At 55.2% G+C, this 23,017-nt stretch overlaps 2 protein-coding genes across 2 annotated transcripts in view; both read left to right on the top strand.

The window, feature by feature from the left end:
* LOC148164943 (voltage-dependent N-type calcium channel subunit alpha-1B-like) overlaps positions 1 to 18,661 on the top strand; it is a 33,955-nt gene extending 15,294 nt beyond the window's left edge. Inside the window, exons 5-13 of the mRNA XM_088018944.1 lie at positions 49 to 176; positions 7,800 to 7,922; positions 8,205 to 8,232; positions 9,219 to 9,327; positions 15,246 to 15,353; positions 15,857 to 15,969; positions 16,980 to 17,107; positions 17,292 to 17,393; positions 18,463 to 18,661. Of these exons, the coding sequence (XP_087875070.1) occupies positions 49 to 176; positions 7,800 to 7,922; positions 8,205 to 8,232; positions 9,219 to 9,327; positions 15,246 to 15,353; positions 15,857 to 15,969; positions 16,980 to 17,107; positions 17,292 to 17,393; positions 18,463 to 18,661 (1,038 nt within the window). The remainder of the gene's footprint in view (positions 1 to 48; positions 177 to 7,799; positions 7,923 to 8,204; positions 8,233 to 9,218; positions 9,328 to 15,245; positions 15,354 to 15,856; positions 15,970 to 16,979; positions 17,108 to 17,291; positions 17,394 to 18,462) is intronic.
* A 110-nt stretch (positions 18,662 to 18,771) lies between these two features.
* Positions 18,772 to 22,024, top strand: LOC148164942 (voltage-dependent N-type calcium channel subunit alpha-1B-like). Its single transcript, XM_088024165.1, has 4 exons — positions 18,772 to 18,884; positions 20,270 to 20,477; positions 20,713 to 20,957; positions 21,361 to 22,024. The coding sequence occupies exons 1-4, from the start codon at positions 18,783 to 18,785 to the stop codon at positions 21,769 to 21,771; spliced, it is 966 nt and encodes a 321-aa protein (XP_087880291.1). The 5' UTR covers positions 18,772 to 18,782; the 3' UTR covers positions 21,772 to 22,024.
* The last annotated feature ends 993 nt before the right edge of the window (positions 22,025 to 23,017 follow it).

Here is a 23,017-nt window from a genome sequence, read left to right as displayed (position 1 = left end):
GCGGGCTGAGGTCTCTCTACGTCACCCCTTCTCCTTCCTGTCCTGCAGATGTTGAGCCCCTTTGTGGCCGTGATCATGGACAATTTTGAGTACCTTACACGGGACTCTTCCATCCTAGGGCCTCACCCCCTGGACGAGTTCATCCGGGTCTGGGCTGAGTACGACCCGGCCGCGTGGTGAGTGGCCCCCGTGTTCCGTGGTCCTCAGGGTGGTCCGTGCCACGGATCTCGGGACAGGGCTGGGTGGCTTCAGACCTGTGTCATGTGGCACAGGTTTTGTCAAACCCCTTCAGGTTTTGGCGGGGTCCGCAGAGGGTGGTGCCAGGTCCCCTTCTAGGTGGCACGCTCCTTCTCATGCCCACAGTGCTCTTACACAGCTCCCTGGGCGGAGAAATGCTCTGTGAGACCCTTAGTCCAGGCTTAGGAGGTTCCAAGGGGTCTGTGAGGCTCGGGTCTCTTGCCAAATGGGAGTGTACTGTCTCACAGGTCTGTCACATGAGGGGCGTGGAGGGCTCAAGGGAGAGGGTGTGGACACAGCAGGAGGGCCTTCCCTTGGGGCCTCACCATCCTCATGAAACTTGGAGGCCTTCATGGCAGAAATGACATTCTTCCCGCCCATGGGCTCAGGCCTCTCCCTCTCTGCCATCTCTTGGGAACAGGAGCCAACATGCACCTGTGTCCCCAGCCCAGGCTGCAAATAGCGGGCGCTTGGTGAACTGTCACTGAAATTAAAGGAGCTACCAGGAAGGGTCTAGTATGTTGAAGACCCTTTGGTCATGGTGGGAAAGGGTTACTGTGTTGCATTAAGTGAGGGGTAGTTTGTTTCCAGACAGAGCAAGTATGTCATGAGGGGACTGGCTTGCATTAGAAGGGTGTTCCGTGATCCATGGGAGAGTCCTGCACACCCAGGACACATACTCTTATCCTCGGGACTAGCAAAGCAGCATGGACTCACCATCTGCCCATTTGTTCCTTCATCACTCGCTTCTTCATTTGCTTATTCATTCATTCATTCTCTCAAGCGGATACTTGAGTAGTTATTCAGGGCATGCTCTCTGCAAGGCCAACACAGGACATGGAAGGGCCAAGACACCTGGCTGCTGGGGAAGGCACAGGCCGGCTCATCGCCTCGCTCATGGTGAGCGCTCAGCAGACATGAATGTGAATGAACCAAGTGCATCAGTAAATGGATGGGCATCCGTCCCTTCCCACGCTCGAAGGGAATGAGAAGACTGTGAAGATGGGGTGTAGCCACTTCCCACCTCCTCTCTCCGAGGCTCCCAGCCTGCCCGTGTCCCCCTCGCACAGCTCTGTGTTTGGTCACCCCTTGCGTGGTAGAGGCCTGGAGGAGATGGTCAGTGTCGTCGTGGTGAGGACCCTACTGCCCACAGTTTTTCCCTAAATTGGAGCTCAGCAAGGGGATTGCTCCAGAGCTCTCTGACCCTCAAGCCCCTGGGAGCTTGGCTGGGCTCCCCCACCCTCCTCTCATCCAGCCTTCCCGGAGCCCCTACCCCATCATGTGAGGATCCAGAAGATGCTGTATGAGACCCTTCCCAGGCTGGGCAAGTCCTGAAACCACTGGTAGCACCAGCAACCCTAGGGCATTTCCATTCCTGTAGTGTCTCCGGGTGTTTTCCATTGTAGTGAAAACTGAATAATTTTCACGCAGTGCAGAACAAGCATGGATTTATTTATGTTTCATGGTGTAGGTGACCGTTTTTGTGGCCTCGGAGAGTCCTGTCATTTTGCTGATGCGTCAGCACATCGGCCCTGCAGTGCCCAGTGTCGTTCTGGCTCAGGGGTAGGTGTGGGTTCTCTGGTCAGGAGGGCCCAGTCAGGTCAGAGAGCAGGAGAGACTCCAAGTGAGGCAGGCTTGAGGCTCATTCTAGGAGGGTCATCTGCACTGTGGTCTCAAGAGATGCTGCTGTTTCTGGGCACATTGTTTCCAGTATATGTGCTGCCAAAGGGAGGACCGGGCACGTTGTTTCTAAAGGGTGTGTTGCAGGGAAGCAGAGATGCTGTATGGGCAGTATGTTCATAAGTGCACGACAAAGGCAAGTCAGTGCAGGCCTGTGAGAGGGGAGGACTTCCCCCCAATCTTTATGAACTGTAGACCCAGGGCTTCCCCTAGTCCAGCCACAGGTGGAGCAGAATTTGGACATACAGGGAATGGACTTGGGCCAGACTGTGGTTTTGTGATGGTGCACAGGGGGCTCAGACTGTTTCCCAAATCCAGAGTTCTGAAAATGGGGCCTCTGGAAGTCAGGGGCCATTGGGAGTGGGGTAAAGAAAGTGCTGTGGAAGAGTAGACAGCAAATATAAGCGTCACCCCAGAGGTGGCATCTGTGAAATAGCACCCAAGACCATGGTCCAAAAGTAGCATAAATGTGACCCGCAACTAACACTCAGACTTGCTGCTCCCAAGTGGCCTGGGCTGAAAACATAGCCTGCCTCCAGATGGCAGGGGATAGGGGAAGGCCCAGCAGAGGCAGCTGAGGAGACTGAGTCCTGGGCACAGGACCGAGGGTGCTTTGAGCCCTTCCTAGCCTCCGTGGCAGATGTAGGGATGTGGTCCGCTTTATATCCCAGGTGGCCACTCTGCTGTCTCCTCGTTCTTGGAGAGACTTAAAGAACAACAAAACTTTGTGAAATTTCCCAAGCTTTCATATGTGTGTATGGCTCTGTGGGTGCGTGTTGCATATGTGCACGGGTGTGTTTGTGTGCACATGTGGCATGCGTACATGCATGTGTGCAGCAGACATACATGTGTGCATGTGCGCACACGCACATGGTTTGTGTGTACACGTACGAGTGTGCACACGTGATTGTGCAAATGTGTGAGTGCGGTGCATGTGTGCACGCGTGTGTGCATGGGTGTACGTGCACATGGTTTGTGTGTACGCGTATGAGCGTGCACGCGTGTGTGCAAATGTGAGTGCGGTGCATATGTGCACGTGTGTGTGCTTGTGTGCACGTGTGTGAATATGCAGCAGACATACATGTGTACATGTGCGCACACGCACATGGTTTGTATATATGCGTACGCGCGTGCACACGTGATTGTGTGCAGGTGTGTGCAGTGCATGTGTGCACGTGTGTGAATGCGCGTGTGCACGGGTATACACGGGCGTGCATGCTTGTGTGTGCACATGTGTGTGAGCGCAGGTGTGCATGGGTATGTATGTGCACATGTGCGTGCACACATGCCTGCTGTGGGGAGATGAAGAAGGCGTGGGGTTGTTGCTTTATGGTGCCGCCTTCTCCCATCTTCCCCGTTGCTTCACTTGGTGAAGGGTAGAGAGTCGAGAGGAGAATCACAATCACACCTGTAAGCGATCTGTCTACTCATCTTTGTGTTCATCCATCTGCCCAGTCAACATTCCTGAGCATCCGCCGTGTGCTGGGGACCAGGGGTGTGTAGGTGAAGCAAGCACGTGCTCTCGGGATGCTGAGTCCAACGGGACTGTGGGAGAACAGAGGAGCCATAGTGTGAGCCTGGGGTGTTTGAGGAGGGAGAAACCCCATCTGGCCGGTGAGTCAGAGGAGGTGGCATTTGAGCCAAACCGAAGAGGGCAGGATGGATTGAGCTCTAGAGAAGAGGTTGGGGCCGGGGCTGAAGGGAAGGGGCTGTGATTGTGTCTGATGCAGAAGAGAACGCATTGCAAAGGGGCTGGAAGGGCGGCTGGGACAGGTTGAGAAGGTCTTGAAATTTGGGATAAACAAGGAGCTTTGACTTTGCTTTACAGACAGCGAGGACAGTTTTTTGCATTGCAGTGACAGTATGGTGCCCCCACTTTCCATCTGGTGCCGTGTGAGGGATTCGATGGTGGAAGAGAGAAGATGAGCCAGAGAACAGGCTGTGAATTGGGTTGGGTGATTATTGGGGCTGGGGGCTTCACCATGCTTCCAGACCCTTCGTCATGATCCTTTAGGTCCAGTGAGGTAGCAAGCACCTTGGGTGAGGCCAAAGTGGGGCTTCCTCTTTCTTCCCTCTTTTGCAGAAATGACTTGGAGCTGACTGGACAGGAAAGAGAAACGTCGGTGTGGGCCAGGGTGCCCACCCTGGGATTAGGGGGTCCTTAGCCGGGCCAGCAGACTCCAGGAGATGCAGGAGGTAGAGACGGTCAGGAGAGCCAGGCGTGGGGTCTCCAGAACTCAGGGAGCGAGAGCAGGGGCTGCCAGAGAGGGTGGGCGAACAAGACCCGGGGGGAAGCGGACCAGTGGTTGCAGTGCGTGCACAGTGGGGGCTTGCGACAGGGGCCAGCACTGGTTCTGTATGGTGTGCCTCCTGCCCGCGTCAGGCTCTGGAAATGGTCTTGGGATTGCCCTGCCTCCCGGGGCTTTCTGAGCCCCAGGATTCCCTGCAGGGAGCTGCCTGTCCAGCCGCCCGGCTCCTCTTCCTGTCGCAGGCTGGGTGGGCGGGCGGGACGGGCTCATCGTGCCCTGGTTGCCATAACCTGTGACATTTCCTTTCCACTTGCCCGGTTCATTGTGAGGATACGTACAGTTTGTTGCGTTGTATTGCGCCACCCGTCGGCTTAGGGAAGAACTGCCCTCATAGGTTGGCCTATAAGGTTTGCAACTCAGAGCCTCCATGGGACATACCCTTCCCTGCCCGAAATGCAAACACAGCGCACACTCCCTGCCTGGTTTGGGAATGAGGACACCTCACCTCTCTTTCCTCCTGCCCTGCCCCGCGCCGCACTCCAACCTCCTGGACGCTCTGGTGCCCCATCTGATCTCCCGACCCCTCCCGCTGGCTGGGGAGAGGCAGCCTTCTGAGGCGGTGCACACGAAGCTTGCTGGCTGGGCCTGGAGGGCAGGGGTCGGCTGCTGGGTGGGAGCTGGGGGCCAGGCCCTGCCTGTGCCCGAGGAAGCAGCTGTCTTTCCCGGCTTTGCCTCCAGGCTCTGCAGGGTGGGCTAATGGTCAGACAGGCTGGAGGCCAAGGGCCCCAGAGGAGGAGCGCATGGGCACAAGCAGGCCAGGAGGAGCGGCCCCTCCCAGTCTGAAGAGCCTGACAACCGAGGGGCTTCTGGTCCCCGAGGGAGGCGAGGACAGAGGCAGTGGAGGCCCAAAGACGGGCCCTCCTGCTTCACCTCTGGATCGATCCACTCAGCCAAGGCTGGGAACCCTGGGAGGAGGGCCAGGCCCTGGGGCAGCTGTGCCTGCCAGGAAAAAGCTGTTGCCTTTCTCTCCTGGGTGGCCTGAACCCGACCTCGTCTCTGGGACCCCAAGCAGGTCCCATAGGCAGGTGTCCCCAGGGGTGGAGGTGAGGCTGCAGGCCTGGTGGCCTGTCTACCTCGGAAGACACAGTCATCGGCCCCCAGACACCTCCCTGGATCCGCAGCCTTGTCCCGTATGTTGGGGCCAGCCCTGCCCCTGGTGTGGACAGGAGGGTGCAAGAGTGGCTCCAAGCCACACCCCACCCCAGCTGCCCACCACGCCCCTGCCCCCTCCACCCCCCCCCCCATCTCCCATTTCCTGCCTAGCCCTGACTCCCAGCAGCAGCCCCGCCCTGGGCGGCCTAGGGTGTCTCTGGGCTTGGAGCAGGACTCACCGGTCAAGTTTGTCTCTAGAGCCTCGGGGCTCCCCCAGCTCTAGTTTTCTGGCTTGTTGTAGAGTTTTCTCCACTTCTTTAGCCTCTAGGCTAACTTGGAAGCAAATTGAGCGTGACGGAAAGCTATGTTTCTGCCGTGGTTCTCAGGCCGGCCTCATCAGTCACGTAATTCTGTCTGCCGGCTCTCCCGGCATGGTGAAGCAGCTCTTCTGATTTGGCATTATCTGTGGTTTCTAAAAGTGTAAAATCAGAAGTTGACAACCCAAAGCCGCCCCGATGCAGCCCTTCCTCATCCCTCCATGTTCATTAGCTCAGATGTCACCCCTGCCCGCTGCCCTGCGTGGGGCTGGAGTGTGGAGGTGAGGCTGGGAGGGGCAAGGAGGGGATCGTGTCAAGCAGAGAAGTCCCTCATTTTACGTATTTTGACTTTTGGCGTGTAATCGGACGCTGGTTAACTGGATCTGTTTTCTTGTCTGCTTCCTCCCCCCGGCCCCCTCCCGCCGCACCCCTTCCTGTGGACCCCACCCTGCCTCTGCCTCCCTGGGCCGGGTGTCCAGTGGGCGCATCAGGTACAATGACATGTTTGAGATGCTGAAACACATGTCCCCACCCCTGGGGCCGGGGGAGAAATGCCATGCTCGAGTTGCATACAAGGTAGACCCCGACCCTGCACCCCGAGGCTGGCTGTGCTGGGGCTGGTCTCCCGTCTCCTCTCGGGGCTTGTCCATCTGTCTGTCTGCCGCTCTGCTGTCTCACTGTTTCTTCCTTTTCTCTGCTCCAGCCATGTCCTCTACCTTCCCAGACAGAGGGACACAGATACCATGATGGTGTCTGCACCTGCCCCTTGTGCTCGCAGGTGTGCCCCCTTGAGAGCCCCTGAGAGGCTCAGGAAGACGGAGCCGGAGCCCTCCACCTGCCTTTTTTCCTTTCCTTCTCTTTCCCAGAAATGAGGGGACAGACCACCTTTCAGACAGAAGCTGTTTTTGTTCCGGGCTCAGGACCGCACTCAGCTTCTCTGTCCCATAAGCACCTGATGAGGGTGGAGGTATCCAGCCCTTTGGGTCTGAGCCTGGGGTAATAGGGGCCTGCAGGGCCTCTGGCACTTCTGAGGAACCCCCACTCAGCTCCGCACATGCAGAACTTCCCCAGGTCTGGGCTCCTGTCAGCCTGGGGAGGCAGCATCCCCAGGGCTTTGTAAGTTCCACAGCGGGAAGGAGGCGCTGTGGCATTAAGAAGGAAAGGATGCCAGGGAGAGGCGTTCTGCTGTCATTCCTGGGGCTTCAGAGACTGCTGCAGGGTAAGGACAGGTAGTCCCACGCCCCCTCCCTCCATCGCTGAGGAGCCCAGGAGGCTGAGCGGCAAGGAGGTGGTAAACTGAAGGACATCTCCAGGCCTCCCTCCTTGGGGGGTGGGCAGGTCACATGGCCCAGCCCCAAGCCTGCTCCCACCTGCCCCATGTGCCCTGTGGTGTGTAGGCACCTCCCATCCCTCCAGCCCCACCCCCCACCCGTCGCGCCACACCGAGAGCCCTGCTACAGCTCCCATTGCTCCCAGAAAACAGAGCCAGCCCGAGTCGTGCGGCTCCACCAGCATGTGTCTGGAGCCTCTCTGCCACCGCCCTCTCTCTGAGCGAGCTTCCCAGCAGAGCTTTCCTCTCTCTGGTTCTGTCCGTGCTGTCTGTCTCTGTGCTCTCAATCTGGGCCTCCCTCTGTCACCTGGCTCAGCACAGCCTTTGGAAGCTAAGTGGCTCCTTCAGGCCATCGGCAGATGCCTCTGCTGTCCTCCTCAGCCCTCCCCTGCCTGGCATGCATGTTGCGCCTGCCTGAGGCCTGCATGCAAGACTGTAGCTTTGTTCCCAAGGAGGAGAGTTCTGTCCACACTGATACCTGGGGCCAGGCTGGGCATGCAGGGCTCTGATGGGCTAGCCTTTAGGGCCCCTCCCCAGCTGTGCTGGCCAGTTCCAAGGTTCTGGTCATGAATAGACCGGGGGAGGCCTCAGGGTGGGTAGGAATGGATGGGCTTGGGGAGCTGGGGAGGGTCCAGGAGATGCTCAGGGTGCTATGACCAGGAGGTCCTAGGCCCAGGGCAGAGATGCCTGTCTGTTTACCCTGGCCTTGTCCTTCTGCTGCTTCCTGAGATCCCTGCCCTTCTAGGGCCTGGACAGGCAGAGGAGAGCCTCTGGTGAAGGTGCCCTGGACAGAGCTCTCTTCTTTTGGAAATCACCTGCTTGCTCCCCCTTCAGGCTGGGACCCGACTCCCTGACTTCCCTAGAGAGGAATCCCTCTGCCTCTCCTCCTGCCATCGGTGCTGGTCTACAGGGACCCTGTGCTCTGGAAAGCAGATTTTCCTGGTGTGCATCACAAAGGTGATGTGTGAGGTCCTGGGACCACGATTGGATGTGCCAGGTGGGGCTTCACCAGCATTCAGGGGGGCAGAGTCTGGGCTCGTGTCTCTAGCCACCCGGTCTCTACTAGGCCGAGGATTGGATCTAGGGCCCAGACACTGGGGGCAGGGCTGGGGGCCGGGCTGGGGGCCCCCCCTAGAGGGGAAGAGAGGCTGCTCTGTCATGGGATGTGGGCTTGGCAGAGGACAGGCACAACCCGGGGAGGGGCCCTGTGCCCCCTTCTCTAGCTCTGTCTTATGGTAGACGACAAGAGAACGGTGAGAGAAGACAGGTAGGTCACGGTGCCCCTAGGGCTCTACCTGGTCAGCTAGGTGACCTCCCAGGCTGAGACCATGCCAGACACACCAAGGGTACTTTTCTTCCTGGACACCACCTAAGTTCTCAGAGCCTCAGGCTCTGGGCAGCTGCTGGCTCTACCCGGAGGTCTGTGGTACAGACACACATCTGTCTCCCGCTCTTCTGTCCTTGAAAAATGAGGAGAGAAAAGGGGCTGTTCACCTGATGCGGAAACAGGGAGCAAAGCAGCAGGGCACTGCTCCCAGTCTGGTCCGAAGTACTTTTACTCCTGTGCAATGGCCCTGAGCCTCTCCCTACCAGCCTCCACGCTGGCCCTGTGCAGTACCATCTGTTCTGGGTCCTTCTGACTGGAAGGTGCTGGCTGCCTCTTCCAGGCCCCCTGGCTGGGTGGTGAGAGGCAGAAGCCTTCCTGGGGTGAAGGGATGCCTCACTGGGAGTGGGAGCTCAGAGCTGTGCTCTTGGCTAACCCGCCCCTTGTCCAGTGCTCCAGGCTGCCGGTGGAGGAGATGACGTTGGGCAGAGCTGTAAGGACAGGGGTCTTCCCTCCTGTCTGTGGGCCATCCCAGGGTGCCTCGCCTCTGTTCTGCAGCCCAGATCCCTCCCTCTTCAGCCCAGGCCCCGCGCCCCTTATTCCAGCCTTGGGCAGGGGTCCTTCTGGCTAAGCATGTGCCTGTTCTTTCAGAGGGATCCAGGCTTCTGGCTTGGTGCTATGCTACAGTCTTTACCTGGACTTCTATTTTTCCGTAGCTAGGAGAAGGAGGGACTGCTCCAATGGGGGGGGTGTGGTCCAAGGGTGAGTGTGAATGCTGGCAAAACTCCTAGCCACCCAACTTTGCCTGGGCGCCTGCAGAAGCACCCCTAGGAGGCGAAGCCCAGCCTCTAGGGGCCTCCAGCCCCTTGTAGTCCTGTGGTGGAGGGACCCTGGTAGGCCTGGCCCTGACCTGCTCCCCTTGTCTCTAGCTCCTGGTTCGCATGAACATGCCCATCTCCAATGAGGACATGACCGTCCACTTCACGTCCACGCTGATGGCCCTCATTCGGACTGCACTGGAGATCGAGCTGGCTCCAGGTGAGCAAGGCAGCATCTGGGGAGGGCACCAAGCCAGGACCGGGCGGTCCTCAGTCCAGAGCCACCCCCAGGTGGGTGTGCAGGGAAGGGGGGTGAGGAGGCTTGTCTGGAGACGACCAAGGACAGCTGCTCATGGCGCCTCTGTTGGGCACTGACCTCATCCCCTGATAACCGCCCTGCCTTTGAGCCTTGTAATGATCCCATTTTCATGTGCGGGAGCTGAGGTGCAGGTTAAATGACCTGTCCAGGTTACCCAGAGCATGTGACGGCAGAGCATAGGTTCACGTGAGGTAGCACCCTTCCAGGGTGCAGCGTCTGTGTGCCTTCTGTCCGCTCCCCGTAGTGGCCCCGGGCCCTGTCAGGTCCTCTCCTGAGCTGACTGATAGGACTGCATAGCCTGTGCCAAATCTAGGAGAGAATAAACCTCCAGTGTATCCTGTCCACCTTCACCCTCCTGTGAAAATTAGAAAAATTAGAGCCACCAGAGGGGATCTGCACTGTCTCTGCCCCCACACCACCCTCCTGGCCGCACTCGAGCCCTTGAGCTCAGCCATTTCGTTTGTAGCGGATGAGTCGAGGCCAGTCCCGTACCCTGCCCCCCTTGCCCTCTAGGTCCCCTTCTCATCATCTACCCACAGATGTCATGCCAGAAATTCTGCACCCTGCTTCTTGCCTGTCAGTTTTTCCTCCCTATTGGATTCTTTGTATCAACATATAAACAAGCTATGATCTCTCCCATCTTTAAAAGGTTTTCTGCTCCCTCCATTGGCTTCCCTATGTTTATTCTTCCCCTCCTCGCGACCAACTCCTCGAGAGACTGGTCTGTATTGTCTGTCTGGTCTCTCTTGTCGGGTCTGCAGGTGGGTTTCCACTGCAATGCTGCTGGAGCCACTCTTGCTGAGCTGTTCGGCGACCTCCGTGTGCTCGGTCCTCATTTTACCTAATCCACAGCTCAGCCTTTCCTCCGTGGTCGCGTCCGCCGGCGGCTCGGCCCTTCCTCCGTGGCCGCGCCCGCCCGCGGCTTGGCCCTTCCTCCGTGGCCGCGCCCGCCCGCGGCTCGGCCCTTCCTCCGTGGTCGTGTAGTTCTTCTTGAATCCCTTTGATGTTTCCTGTTCTGTTTTCTCATGTCTCCCATCCTCTGAATGTCACGGTGCCCCTCAGACTGTTCCCTTTGCCACGTTCGTCATTCCACCTATTTTCATGGTTCTAAATACTGGGAATTCCAACTTTGTGTTTTTAGTGCAGGCCTCCTCCTGAACTCCAGACCTGCATTCTGCATTCTCATGTGAATTTTTACTGTCTCCACTGGGAGGCCCAGGAAGCATTCCAGAGTTCACTTGCCCAAACTTGATCGCCACGTGTTCCCCATGATCTTTCCCGTCTCCATCAGGGGAAACTCTGTTCTTCCAGTTAGTCACTCAAGGCAAAAACCTCTGGAGTCATTCTTACCTCCTCTTTCTTTCTTTCTTTTTTTTAAAATCCTTTTCCCAGTTTTGATCCATATATGATCTCCTGTCATATCTCTTGACTCCACCTTCATAATATACCAGAATATGATCACTTCTATGTCCTCTCCCACTGCTAGCTCCTGGTCCAAGCCCCTCTCTCGGGTCTTGACTCGATTCTTAGAGTAGCTTCAGACTGGTCTGCCTCTGTTCTTATCTGCCTGCAACAGAACAGCTAGAATGATCATGTTAAAAACCAAAGCAATAAAATTAATAAACCTCTGGCTAGACCAATCAAGAAAAAGAGATAGAAATAACCAATATAAGGAATGAAAGAGAGAACACCACTACAGGTCCTGCTGCCATTAAATGGATAACAAGGAAATTTTATGAACAACTTTCTGTCAATAACTTCAACAACTTAAATGAAATGGAAAAATTCCTTGACACCAAATATCAAGCTCATTCAAGAATGGATAACCTGAGTGGGTTAAAAAAGGAAGAGAGAATCTGAGTAGCACTATAGTTATTAAAGAAATTAAATTATAGTTAAAAGCCTTCCAACAAAGAAAATCCCCGGCCCAGTTAGCTCCATAGGTGAGGTCCACCAAACATTTAAGGGGGAGATAATACCAGCTCTGTATAAACTCTTCCAGAAAATAGAGAAAAAGAGGACATTTCTCAACTTACCATATTGTGCTGACATTGCTCCTACACCAAGATGAGACAAAGACATTATAGGAAAAGAAAGTGACAGATCAGTATCCCTCATGACTGTAGACACAAAAATATTCCACCCAGTTTTCTCAAACTGAGTCTGGCTGTATATATATCTATTTGCTTGATGACAAAAGTAGGGTTTATCCCAGGAATGCAAGTTGAGTTCAAGTATAAAAAATCAATCAATATAATTTAATATATCAAAGAAGTAGAACTATATGATCATCTCAATAGATGCAGAAAAAGCATTTCACAAGAATTCAGTATCCATGATTTTAAAAATTCTGCATAGAGTAGAAACTGAAGGAAGCCCCCTCAATCTGATCAAGGATATCTATGAAAAACCTTCAGCGAATGACACACTTAACAAAGAAAGACTAACCCCTTTTTCCCTAAGATCAAGAACAAAGGAAGGATGTCTGCTGTCACCATTCTTGTTCAATACCATACGTTAGGTCCTAGCCATTGTAATGAGTTAAGAAAAAGAAATAGGCATACCAATTGGAAAGGAAGAAATAAAACTGCCTGTATTCACAACTGACATGATTATCTATGGAGAAAATCTGAAAGACTCTAAGAAAAAGTGAATAAAATGGAGGCATCTACGGGCCAAGGAATGCCAAGGATGGCTGGGAGCCACCAACATCTAGAAACGGGCAAGGAAGAATTCTTCACTAGAACATTTGGAGGAGGCACGGTCATGCTGGACACCTTGATTTTGAGCTTCTGGCCTCCAGAACTGAGATAATAAATTTCTGTTGTTTTAAGCCATTAAAAAAAGTAACTAAAACCATCCCCAAGTATAGAGCAAGGTCACAGGATACAAGGTCAGTGTGCAAGAAGCAAATGTATTTCTGTATATTAGCAATTAACAATTGAAATGGGAAAAAGTTCCATTAAAATCACACCAAAAACATGAAGTACTTCTTTGTTGTTGGATAACTCTAAAAAGTATATATGTGAGATCTCTATGTTGCAAATTTCAAAACATTGAAAGAAGCAAAGAAGATCTAAAAATTAAGCACTGCATCATCTTCATGCATTGGAAGATTCCATATTGTCATGATGTCAATTCTTCCCACATTCATCAATAGAATAAATGTTCACCCAATCAAAATCCCAACAGGTTTTTAGGTAGAAATGTACAAACAAATTCTAAAATGTATCTAGAAAAGCAAAAGAACTTGAATAACAAACAATTTTGAAAAGAGAACAAAGAAAACTTACTCTACCTGAATCAAAGACTTTCTATAAAGCACGTCAATTGAGGCGTATCGTGTTGGTGACAGGACAGAGACATGGGTCAGTGGAACACAATAGAGACTCGTACTTACATTGCCAATGGATTTTTGATGAAGTTGTAAAGGCAATTAATGAAGAAAAGATAATTTTTTCAACAAATGGTACTTGAAAAATTTAGACAACTACCCAGAAAAGGGAAAAATCTTGACATTTAGTGTCTTAGTCGGCTAGGGCTGCCAATAACAAAGAACCACAACTGAGTGGCTTAAACACAGAAATTTATTTCTCACAGTCTGGAGGCTGAAAGTCCAAATCAAGGTGCCAGGAAGGTAAGTTTCGTTCCTGGGCCTGTTCTCTTGGTTTGTAGGGTGGTCACCTTCTCACTGTGTGCTCACATGGTCTTTCCCTGAGTGCATACAGAGAGTGAATGAATTTTCTGGTGTCTCTTCTCATAAGGACACTAACTCTCTGGGTCAGGGTCCCACCCTTCTGACCTCATTTCACCTCATTGCCTCCTTCTCGGCCTTATACAGTCACAATGAGGGTTCCGGCTTCAGCATGTGAACGGGGGCAGCACACAATTCAGTCCATAGCACATACCTTTTACCTCCTACAAAAATTAACTTGAAATTGATCATAGACATAAATGTAAAATGTAAAATTATAAAACCTCTAGAAGGAAACACAGGAGAGAGATTTTGGCAATTTTGAGTTTGGCAAAGATTTTTGAAGACACCAAAAGCATGAGCCATAAAAGAAAAATTGAACTTTATCAACATTAAAAACTTTTGCTCTTCAGAAAGACATTTAAGAAAATGAGAAGACAAAGCTAAAGCATTGGTGAAGATATTTTTGAACCATGTATCTGATATAGGATCAGTTTCCAGAATAGATAAAGGTCCATCACAACTCAGTAATAAGAAAATAAACAACCTAATAAAAATGGGTAAAGGATTCGAATAGACATGTCACCAAAAAATATATATGGAAGGCAAATAAACACCTATAAAGATGCTCAATATCATTAATCATTAGAGAAATCCAAAATGAAGTCTACGGCCATACCACCCTGAACGCGCCCGATCTCGTCTGATCTCGGAAGCTAAGCAGGGTCGGGCCTGGTTCATACTTGGATGGGAGAAATCCAAAATGAAGCCATAGTAAGATAACACTACATGGTTATTAATACAACTAAAGTACTTTTCTAAATGACAATATTAAGTCCTGGTGAGAATGCATAATATGGAATTCTTGTGATCCTAGTTTGGCAGTTCCTTACCGTACGGCCCAGCCAGCCCACTCCCAAGTGGGAAGAAAAGAAAACATACATCTGCACAAAAACCTATATGCAAATGTTCACAGCTTTATTTCATAATCTCCTCAAAATGTAAGCAACTCAAATGCTCACAACTGGTGAATGGATAAACAAATTGGGGTCTATCCATACCACAAGGTAGTACTCCGCAATCAAAAGAGACAGGCTACTTATACACTCAACAACGTGGACTGAATCTCAAAGGCACCACGCTGAGTGGAGAAGTCCTACTCAAAAGCCAATACACCCGATGACGTTGTTTGTGTGGCATTCTGGAGAAGGCAAAACAGACCGAGACAGAAAACACACTAGGGATGGGACGGGGTGAGAGGAGGCCAAGGGGTCAGCTACAAAGGGAGCACAGAGGGACTTTGGCAGTGGGGCCATATACCATGACTCGATTGTGGGGGTGGATGTGTGGCTTTATGGATTTACCAAAGTTCATAGAATGGGATAACTGAAAAGGGCGGATTTCGTTGTATGTACATTATACCATAGTAAACCTGATGCTAAAAAAAGGTCAGAGTATTTTATCCCTCTGCTTATCACGCTCTGCTGCTTCCTATCTCAACATCTGCTCCCTGCAGCCCGTCACCCCCACCCCCCGCTCAGTGAGCCTTGCCTTCCTGGCTGGTTGTGTGACACACCGAGGCCTTTGCACCCCCTGGTCCTTTTCTGCCTTCGGGGTCTTACACACACACCACCTTCTCATGAGACCTTTCCTGACTACCCTGTCCAAAATTTCAGCCCTCCTAATGTTTCTCATCCTTCCCTACTTAAGCTTTTTCTGCACCCAACACACTAGGTTTTGAACTTACTGCCACTTTATTGTTGGGTCAAGCCACATGGTGCCACAAAGGCGGCTCCTTTGCTTTTGTTCCATCACCTAGAATAGTCCCTGGCACGGGAGGGTGCTCTCTTGATAGTTTTGAATGGCTGGACGAACAGCTGGACCGCCACCATATCCCTTCTCCACTCCCAGGGCCCACGCACACAGGCCTCTGTCTCTGCACGTGCCCATCAGGGATGCTCCGACAGCCGCCGTGGCCATGCTTCTCCCTGCTCTGCCCTTTCTCCTGGCACTGTCCTTGCCCCATTTCCCCTCACACCATACCTCTCCCTGCCGGCTCCCCCAGGGGGCCTGTGAGACAGCTCCTAACATTTCTCTTCCCCTCCACACCCTTGTCCTGCCCCAGCCGGCACCAAGCAGCATCAGTGTGATGCAGAGTTGAGGAAGGAGATTTCCTCTGTGTGGGCCAATCTGCCCCAGAAGACCCTGGATTTACTGGTGCCACCCCATAAACGTAAGTGAGGGCAAGAAATTCTCCTTGTTCACCCCCCTTTTGTGTCCCACCCAGAGGCAGAGCCAGGAGGCCTGGGCCAGGGTGACCTCGTCAATAGTCTAGACTTAGTTTCCACCTGCAGGGAGAACGGTCTTACCAGTGGGTGCATAGGGACTGTGGGAAGGGATTCCCTCGGCTTTATTCTGTTGACCACAGTCACCCACGTTCCTGGTAGGGGTGTATACTTAAAAAAATCCAGAGAACATCAGGGAGACTCCTACAGTTAGAGATGAGGTGCTTAAAGATTAAACCCCACATCCACTTCACTGGGAGGAGATGGAGGGCCCTGTGGAGAGTCAGTACAGCTCCAGAGGACACGTGCTCAGTGCCCAAAGATGCCACTTCGGCCAAGCGCTGTGCCCTTCCCTGAGCATGTCCAGGAGTCCCTGTGGTGGAGGCTGTTCCCTTGTCCCCCACCTCCCCTTCCTCCTCCACACCCCACCCTCTGTTTTCTCTCCCTCCAGCCGATGAGATGACCGTAGGAAAGGTGTACGCAGCTCTGATGATATTTGACTTCTACAAACAGAAAAAGACCCCCAGAGACCAGATTCACCAGGCCACGGGAGGCCTGTCCCAGGTACCGAGTTCCAGGATTTCCAAGAAGTAAACCTCAGACTCTGGCACCCGTCAGTTGTTTTGATGGCAGAGGAAACCCACATCCTTCCTGGGGATTGCATGGCGGGAAAAGGAAGATGAGAGGTTCCTACTGTAGCCTCACTCTCCGGCCCCAAAGTCAGAAACCCCATACAGCCTGCGTGCTTTCCAACGGCTGGTCTCTTGCTGGTACTGGGGGCCCCCTGACATGGAGACCTAGTGTTCAGGAGCAGTAGACAAGGGGCTGAGGACATGTTCCCTGGAGATCCCACTGTTTTAAGTGGTAGAAGAAAGAAGTTTGAAGAATATTTGAGGAGGTTGTTTGGGGAGGTTCGAGGAGAACCTGATTACCGTGCACATTGGCAGGGACCGGAGAGATTCAAACTGATGGGTCCAGGGTCATGATTTCTTCCACTCATGACTCTGACTGGGCTGGTTTGGGGCCCCATCTTCCTGACGTCATCCTTCAAAGATAACAACTTTCCCACGCAGCCAAACCATCAGTGACCATACGTAGACTCTGTCTAGAAAGTTGCCTGGTGTTCGGAGCTTACAGGGACATTCACCCATCATGGGATGGGAAGTATCTGATGCCCACACCACATCCCCCGTTCCCCTGTCTGTTGCAGACACCCATCAGTGACCCCCCCGCCGCCCCCCAAGCCCTGAAATGTCCTTAGAATTCTGCTCAGTCCAGGGCTCATGCAGCCTCTACCCATCAATCCAAGTTGATGATGAGATGAAACCTTTTACCATTTTTAATTGGATGAGGTCCCCAGATTTTGTAGGTAGGGATACTGAAGCTCCAAGAAGTGAAATGACTTTCCTGATGTCACTCACAGGCCAGGTTGGGAGTAAGCCCCCGCCTACCTCCTGTGTAGGGCTGGGGCAGGGCAGAAGGAGCACCAACCCATGCTGTGGGGTCAGGCCAGCTTTCTGGCACACCTGTCTGTGCCCTTAGAGCTCTTCGTCTTCCCTGCGTCCCTTCTACAGATGGGCCCTGTGTCCCTGTTCCACCCTCTGAAGGCCACGCTGGAGCAGACACAGCCGGCTGTGCTCCGAGGAGCCCGGGTTTTCCTTCGGCAGAAGAGCTCTGCGTCCCTCAGCAACGGCGGGGCCGTGTGAGTACCTGGCCAGGGTGCGAGGTGCACGGAGGAGGCAGGACTCCTGGTTTCTCCCCCTCCCAGAGGGGCTCCCTGTAGGCTGTGCTGCAGGACATGGAGCCCTCAGGTCCCATCACCACTTTGGGAGACTGGCCTCTCTGTTCCACCCCGTGCCCACCTCCCCCCAAATGGTTCCCCGCAGATGCTGCCTGAAAGCTAGTCCAGGCGGGCTGCTGGAGCGGTCCATGGTGGACTCCAAAGCTAATTCCCAAAACGTTACATGGGTGCCTCTGATGGCACTGAGGTCAGTGGATTTAGACAGTCGGTGGTTCCCACTGTCACCTCCCATTGTGCGTGCCCATTTCCCTTTCCAGTGAGGGGCCTCTGCCTCTGCTTCCTCACTGCCTGTTGAAAATGATTTGTTTTGACCCCATTCTGTTGACGGCCTGTGTGTGTCTAGTCTTCCTAACTCCTCTAAGACATTTTTCCTCAGATCTCCACTCCAGTAGTGATTTCTGAAGCAATTGTATTTTGTAGACAAATTGGTAACGTCCTTGTTACCTAACCCCTAACTCTTGCCACAATAATTCTTGGTAATGAACCACCCAAAACCAAGTGTTGCGAACTAACAGTCACCTACCTGTCTTGCACCGTGTGTCGCTGGGGGGTGGTAGCAGGCAGGCTCCTCTCAGCCACCCCCTCAGGGCCAGCAGGGTCCCAGGTCTGCTAACACCCTTATTGGCTAAAGGAAATCATTGGCTGAGCCCAAAGAGGGGGGCCTGTGCTCTGCCTCATCCAGCAAGGGCTAAGGTGTGGGGCCTGGTACCAGGCTGGGCACAGCATGCATGTTTAGGGCTCCTGATTTCCTCCTCATCTGTACATGTTTGGACGTTCTTTTCTGCAGCCTAGTTGTGGGTCTTGGACTGTTAATCAGGTAGGTTTTCCTGAGTACTACACTGCCCCTAACGTAGTGGTCAGGGCCTGCTGTGCACCAGCGTAGACAGGATGTCCGCCCTCTGCGTCATGCATGCTGTGCACATGTGGCCTCCCACTACTCCTGGGAGGCCCTGTCTAGGGCCAAGGAACCTGCCGGGTGTCCCTAGACCAGCAAGCGGTGGGCCCAGACCTCCCTCGGACTCATGTCCGGGGGCCCTCTCTGCCCATCTGCTCTGAGCCCTGGTACTGGGTCCACATCCCTTGCTCTGTGGCCACTTGAGAGCCTGTACTTGAAGGGCCTCACGCGTCTGGGCTGCTTCTAACCCAGAGTAGAAGGGGCCAGTATAGGTTCCTGGCAGGTTGGAGCCAGGTCCTTGGTGGGCCTTCCAAGGCCCACAGACCTCTGAGCCAACAGCACAATCCTCTCTTCTCTACAGACAACCCCAGGAGAGTGGCATCAAGGAGTCTGTTTCCTGGGGCACTCAGAGGACCCAGGAGGTACCCTATGAGGCAAGGACACCCCTGGAGCGTGGCCACTCTACAGAGATCCCAGTGGTGCAGCCAGGAAACCCGGAGAGGGCTCCCAGGGCTGGGGAGCCAGGCTGGGGATGGGGGATGAGACAAGGATTGGGGTGAGACAGGGATGGTGGGGGATGGCAGGAGTGTGGCGGGGAGCCCAGGATGGGGGGGAAGGTGAGAGTGGGGTGGGGGCCGGTGTGACTGCGGGCTGCTGTGTGCCCAGGCTGTGGACGTCCAGATGCAGAGCATGGCCCTGAGAGGTCCTGACGGGGAGCCCCAACCCGGACTGGAGAGCCAGGGACGCGCGGCCTCCATGCCTCGCCCGGCTGCAGAGACTCAGGTGGGTGGTCTGGGAGGGCCAGGGTCATGGGAGGGTGGGGGCGTGGGGGATGAGGAGCCCTGGCTTGGGGAGGGCTTGTGTCCGCGTGAGGGCTCCCTACCTGCACGGCGGCCTGGACACTGTCAGCCCCGTTGGGAGCTCCCAGGATGATGGTCTCAAGAGGTGCAGCCAGAGTCCTCGGAGGCCTGCCAGGAATCCCCACCACCCACCGGTGCTCAGCCTCCTGCGGTGGCCCTGGGGCTTCCATCTCCCAGCCCAGTGTCCCTGACCCAGACTCTCCCTCTCTCTAGGACACCCCTCTCCCACGCCAGCCTGCATTGCCCCCCCCGGCCCCCCCGCCATGCACACGGTGCCTCACAGCTTGGTCCTCCCTTTCCCCATGGATGCTCTGGGGAGGACCTGCCCTGTTCTTTTTTTCTTTTAAAGATTTTATTTATTTTATTTGAGAGAGAGAGCACATGAGAGGGGGGAGGGTCAGAGGGAGAAGCAGACTCCCTGCTGAGCCCAATGCGGGACTCGATCCTGGAACTCCAGGGTCATGACCTGAGCCGAAGGCAGTCGCTTAACCAACTGAGCCACCCAGGCGCCCGACCTGCCCTGTTCTTTCTCTGGACTCTGGAGGCGGCACCACCTCCATCCCCTGCTCCTTCGGGGATGCTTTGAGTACCGAGCAGGAAGCTCCAGGGCAAGGGGGCTGTGGGCCCATTCACAAGGACTCAGAGAGGGGCCTGCAGACCTGAGGCTGTTGTCAGGGGGCCCTGCTTTCACTTCCTGGGATGGTGAGGGGCTTTAGAGGGGCATGTCCTCCAGCCGGGGACCTTCAGTGTTTGCCTGGGGCTGGCCCTGTCCCTGCCTCCTTTTGTGGTTCCTGGTTCTGCACATTCCAAATGACTTCATTCTCTAAACTTGTCTCTGCCTCCCATTGGTGGTGGCTCCCGCCCTCTTCCCCTTCCCGACCCTGGCCCGCTGGGCGGCCAGCTTGAGGACGTCGAGTGGAGGCTGTGGGTCAGCTCCTCTTGGAGAGCCCCTTTCCGCAGGTCCCGATTTCAGTCCAGGGCAGGAGCCCCATGGCCCTGGCCCAGCAGAGCCATCACACGCAGCCAGCCCTCAGGGTTCTCCCAGCCAGGCCCGCAGGCTCCCTCTTCCTGGCATCGTCCCTGTCCCCCAGGGACACTGAGGCCAACAGCTCTCTGGGCCCCGCTGGCAGAGACGGACAGCACCTTGTGCAGCGTGCTCTGGGAGAAAGGGTGGGCCTGGGTGGGGAAGAGCTTTCTGGGGAGAGGGAGGGGCCTGGTGGTTCCTGAACCCCAGGCCTGCAGTGCCACCCTGGAGCCTGCCCCAGGCCCCTCTCTCAGACTGTGTGCCAACCCACATCCCACCCACAGCCGGCCCCCAACGCCAGCCCCATGAAGTGCTCCATCTCCACACTGGCGCCCCAGCGTCCCCACGTGGCTCATCTCTGCAGCGCTGCCCTGGACCGTGCCCCAGACAGCCAGGCTGCGCCCCATCACCACCACCGCTGCCATCGCCGCAGGGACAGGAAGCAGAAGTCCTTGGAGAAGGGGCCCAGCCTGTCCGCAGACACAGATGGCGGTGCGTGCGGGGGTCCCTCCTATGGCCAGGGCCTGAGGCATTCCTTTCTGTGCCTCCACCATCCAAACGGCCCTGAGTAGGGGGCTGTGAGGCCCAGGTCTGGGGACCAGGCAGGATCACGCACGCACCTCAGCTCTCCCCCTGGGTCCCCCTGCTGGCCCTGGGGACTGGGTCTGGGCTGGGGGTCTGTCTCCCCACCTGGCTCGCTGTGCTGACTTCCCCTCTTCCTGGCCAGCACCCAGCAGTGCTGCAGGGCCAGGCCCACCCCCGCGAGAGGGGCCCACAGGCTGCCGGACGGAGCGCAGACAGGAGCGGGGCCGGTCCCAAGAGCGGAGGCAGCCCTCTTCCTCTTCCTCGGAGAAGCAGCGTTTCTACTCCTGTGACCGCTTTGGGGGCCGGGAGCCCTCGCAGCCCAAACCCTCCCTCAGCAGCCACCCCACGTCACCAACAGCTGGGCAGGAGCCAGGACCCCCGAGACCGGTAAGACAGGACCCCCCTCACTGCCCCTCCTCACGAGCCCCCCCCCACCGTGCTCCGAATCCTCCTTCATGTCCTGGTTCCCAGGCCCGAGTCTGTGCTCCCCCCCTCCTTGCTCCATTCCTCCCGCACCAGCCCGATCCTCCCCTCCCAACTGCCCTGGACTGGCCTCTGGTCTTCCTTCTCCCTGAGCTGTGCCTGTCCCTTTGTTCCCCACTGGTCCCCAACCACCTCCCCAGGCCTACCGGCACCAGCGGCTTTCCCCCCTCCACCACACACCCTATGGGTCCCCTCCCAGGGTGCCTGCCTCTCTCCATGCCTCACCCCCCACCTCCATGGTTCTCACCTGCATTGGCCTCTGGTCTGGGACTTTGATTTTTTTTTTCTCTGTTCTATTTTCTTGTAGGGTGGTGGTTCAGTGAATGGGAGCCCCTTGTTGCCAACATCCGGTGCTAGCACCCCTGGCCGTGGTGGGCGGAGGCAGCTCCCCCAGACTTCGCTGACCCCCCTTCCCAGTGTCACCTACAAGATGGCCAATCTTCGCTTGTCCACTTTGCTGGGGCACAGACCAGCCTCCCCACCTTTTCCCCGGGCCGGCTTAGCCGTGGCCTTTCCGAACACAACGCTCTGCTCCAGAGAGACCCCCTCAGCCAGCCCCTGGCCGCCGGCTCTAGGATCGGCTCTGACCCTTACTTGGGGCAGCGTCTGGACAGTGAGGACACTGCCCACACCCAGCCTGAGGACACGCTTACCTTCAAGGAGGCTGTGGCCACCAACTCAGGCCGCTCCTCCCGGACTTCCTATGTGTCCTCCCTGACCTCCCAGTCGCACCCCCTCCGCTGCGTGCCCAACGGCTACCACTGCACTCTGGGGCTCAGCTCGGGCGGCCGGGTTCAGCATAGCTACCACCACCCCGATCAAGACCACTGGTGCTAGCCGCACCTCCGCTTCACGCCTGCTCAGTGGGCGCGTTCCAGCCGATGAGTTTTATCATCCACGCTGGGCTCCCAGGGACGCGCAGGGGCACCGAGGCAGGGGCAGCAGCCCCTGGTTGGAGCGACCCCGCCTTTGGGGCCAGCTGAGGGGAGGCCCCGTGGCTCCCCCCCACCCCCCCGCCCCCACCTTCTCTTTTACGCTGGACCAATTCCTAAAGCCCTTTCGGAGAGGGACGTGGCTCTCTCTGTCCCCTTGTATGCTGCCTGCCTGGGTCTCGTGCCACAGACCCTACACGGGAAGTCACTGCATGTGCTGAGTGGGACCCTGTCAGTCTAAATCCTGTGTGATGGCTCCCAGCGTCTGGGGGGTGTGCCCGGGCCACTTTTAGGAGGTCTGGATCTGGTAGAGACCATCCTTTATCCACGTGTGTGGTACGGAGCCCGGCATGTTTACATGCCTGGCCAGATAAGACAGAGTGGTTGGTCAACAGCAGTAACCTCAGGAGCCCGGCCTGTGGCTCCGTGCATTCTTGTCAGTGCCCACAAACACAAACACATCCAGCGTGGCTCTTTGTACTGAAACAGCAGGTGGACACCAGAAATACACTCACACACACTCTGTCCTCTCCCAGATGCTGTCAACCTTGACAGGGACCAAATCTGGAAAACATTCTTGCTGTTGGTTTTGGTTTTTAATCGAAACACCCTTCCCTCTTTTGTCAATTCCATATACTTGATCTAGAAAGAAGAGAAAAACAGAAAAATGGGGAAGGAAATAGTAACAGAACTTAAAAAAAATCCAACCTGTAGGAAGCTCTCAGCTCTTTGGGGGGGGGGTGCCTCTCTCTCTCTCTCTCTCTCTCTCTCTCTCTCTCTCTCTCTCTCTCTCTCTCTCTCTCTCTCTCTCTCTCTCTCTCTCTCTCTCGTGCAAGGAGATGCTCTTGCGTCCAGCCTGGGTGGCCCCCCAGCTCCCCTGGCTTCTGCTGCTCTCGACCAAGTGCCTGACTTCCGAGCCCTCTCGTGCCAGGCTCCTGGGGGCGGTGATGTGAAGCCTGTGTGAAGCGTGGGTGAATCCTTGGAACTGTTTCCAGTTCCAAATATCAACCAAGTAGAAAGCTGGTGTCCATG

This window comes from Eumetopias jubatus, unplaced genomic scaffold, assembly GCF_037043125.1.
Source record: "Eumetopias jubatus isolate StellerSeaLion01/CBP00866 unplaced genomic scaffold, mEumJub1_p1.0 scaffold_1, whole genome shotgun sequence".
In the NCBI taxonomy this organism is placed as follows: Eukaryota; Metazoa; Chordata; class Mammalia; order Carnivora; family Otariidae; genus Eumetopias; species Eumetopias jubatus.
Note: the sequence above shows the minus strand (reverse complement) of the source record. Positions and strands in the feature narration are given on the sequence as shown.

Coding starts and splice junctions, on each gene's coding strand:
- LOC148164942 (XM_088024165.1), top strand. CDS start 18,783: ATGCAGAGCATGGCCCTGAGAGGTCCTGACGGGGAGCCCCAACCCGGA. Junction 18,885..20,269: donor GCCCGGCTGCAGAGACTCAG/GTGGGTGGTCTG, acceptor TCCCACCCACAG/CCGGCCCCCAACGCCAGCCC. Junction 20,478..20,712: donor GTCCGCAGACACAGATGGCG/GTGCGTGCGGGG, acceptor CTTCCTGGCCAG/CACCCAGCAGTGCTGCAGGG.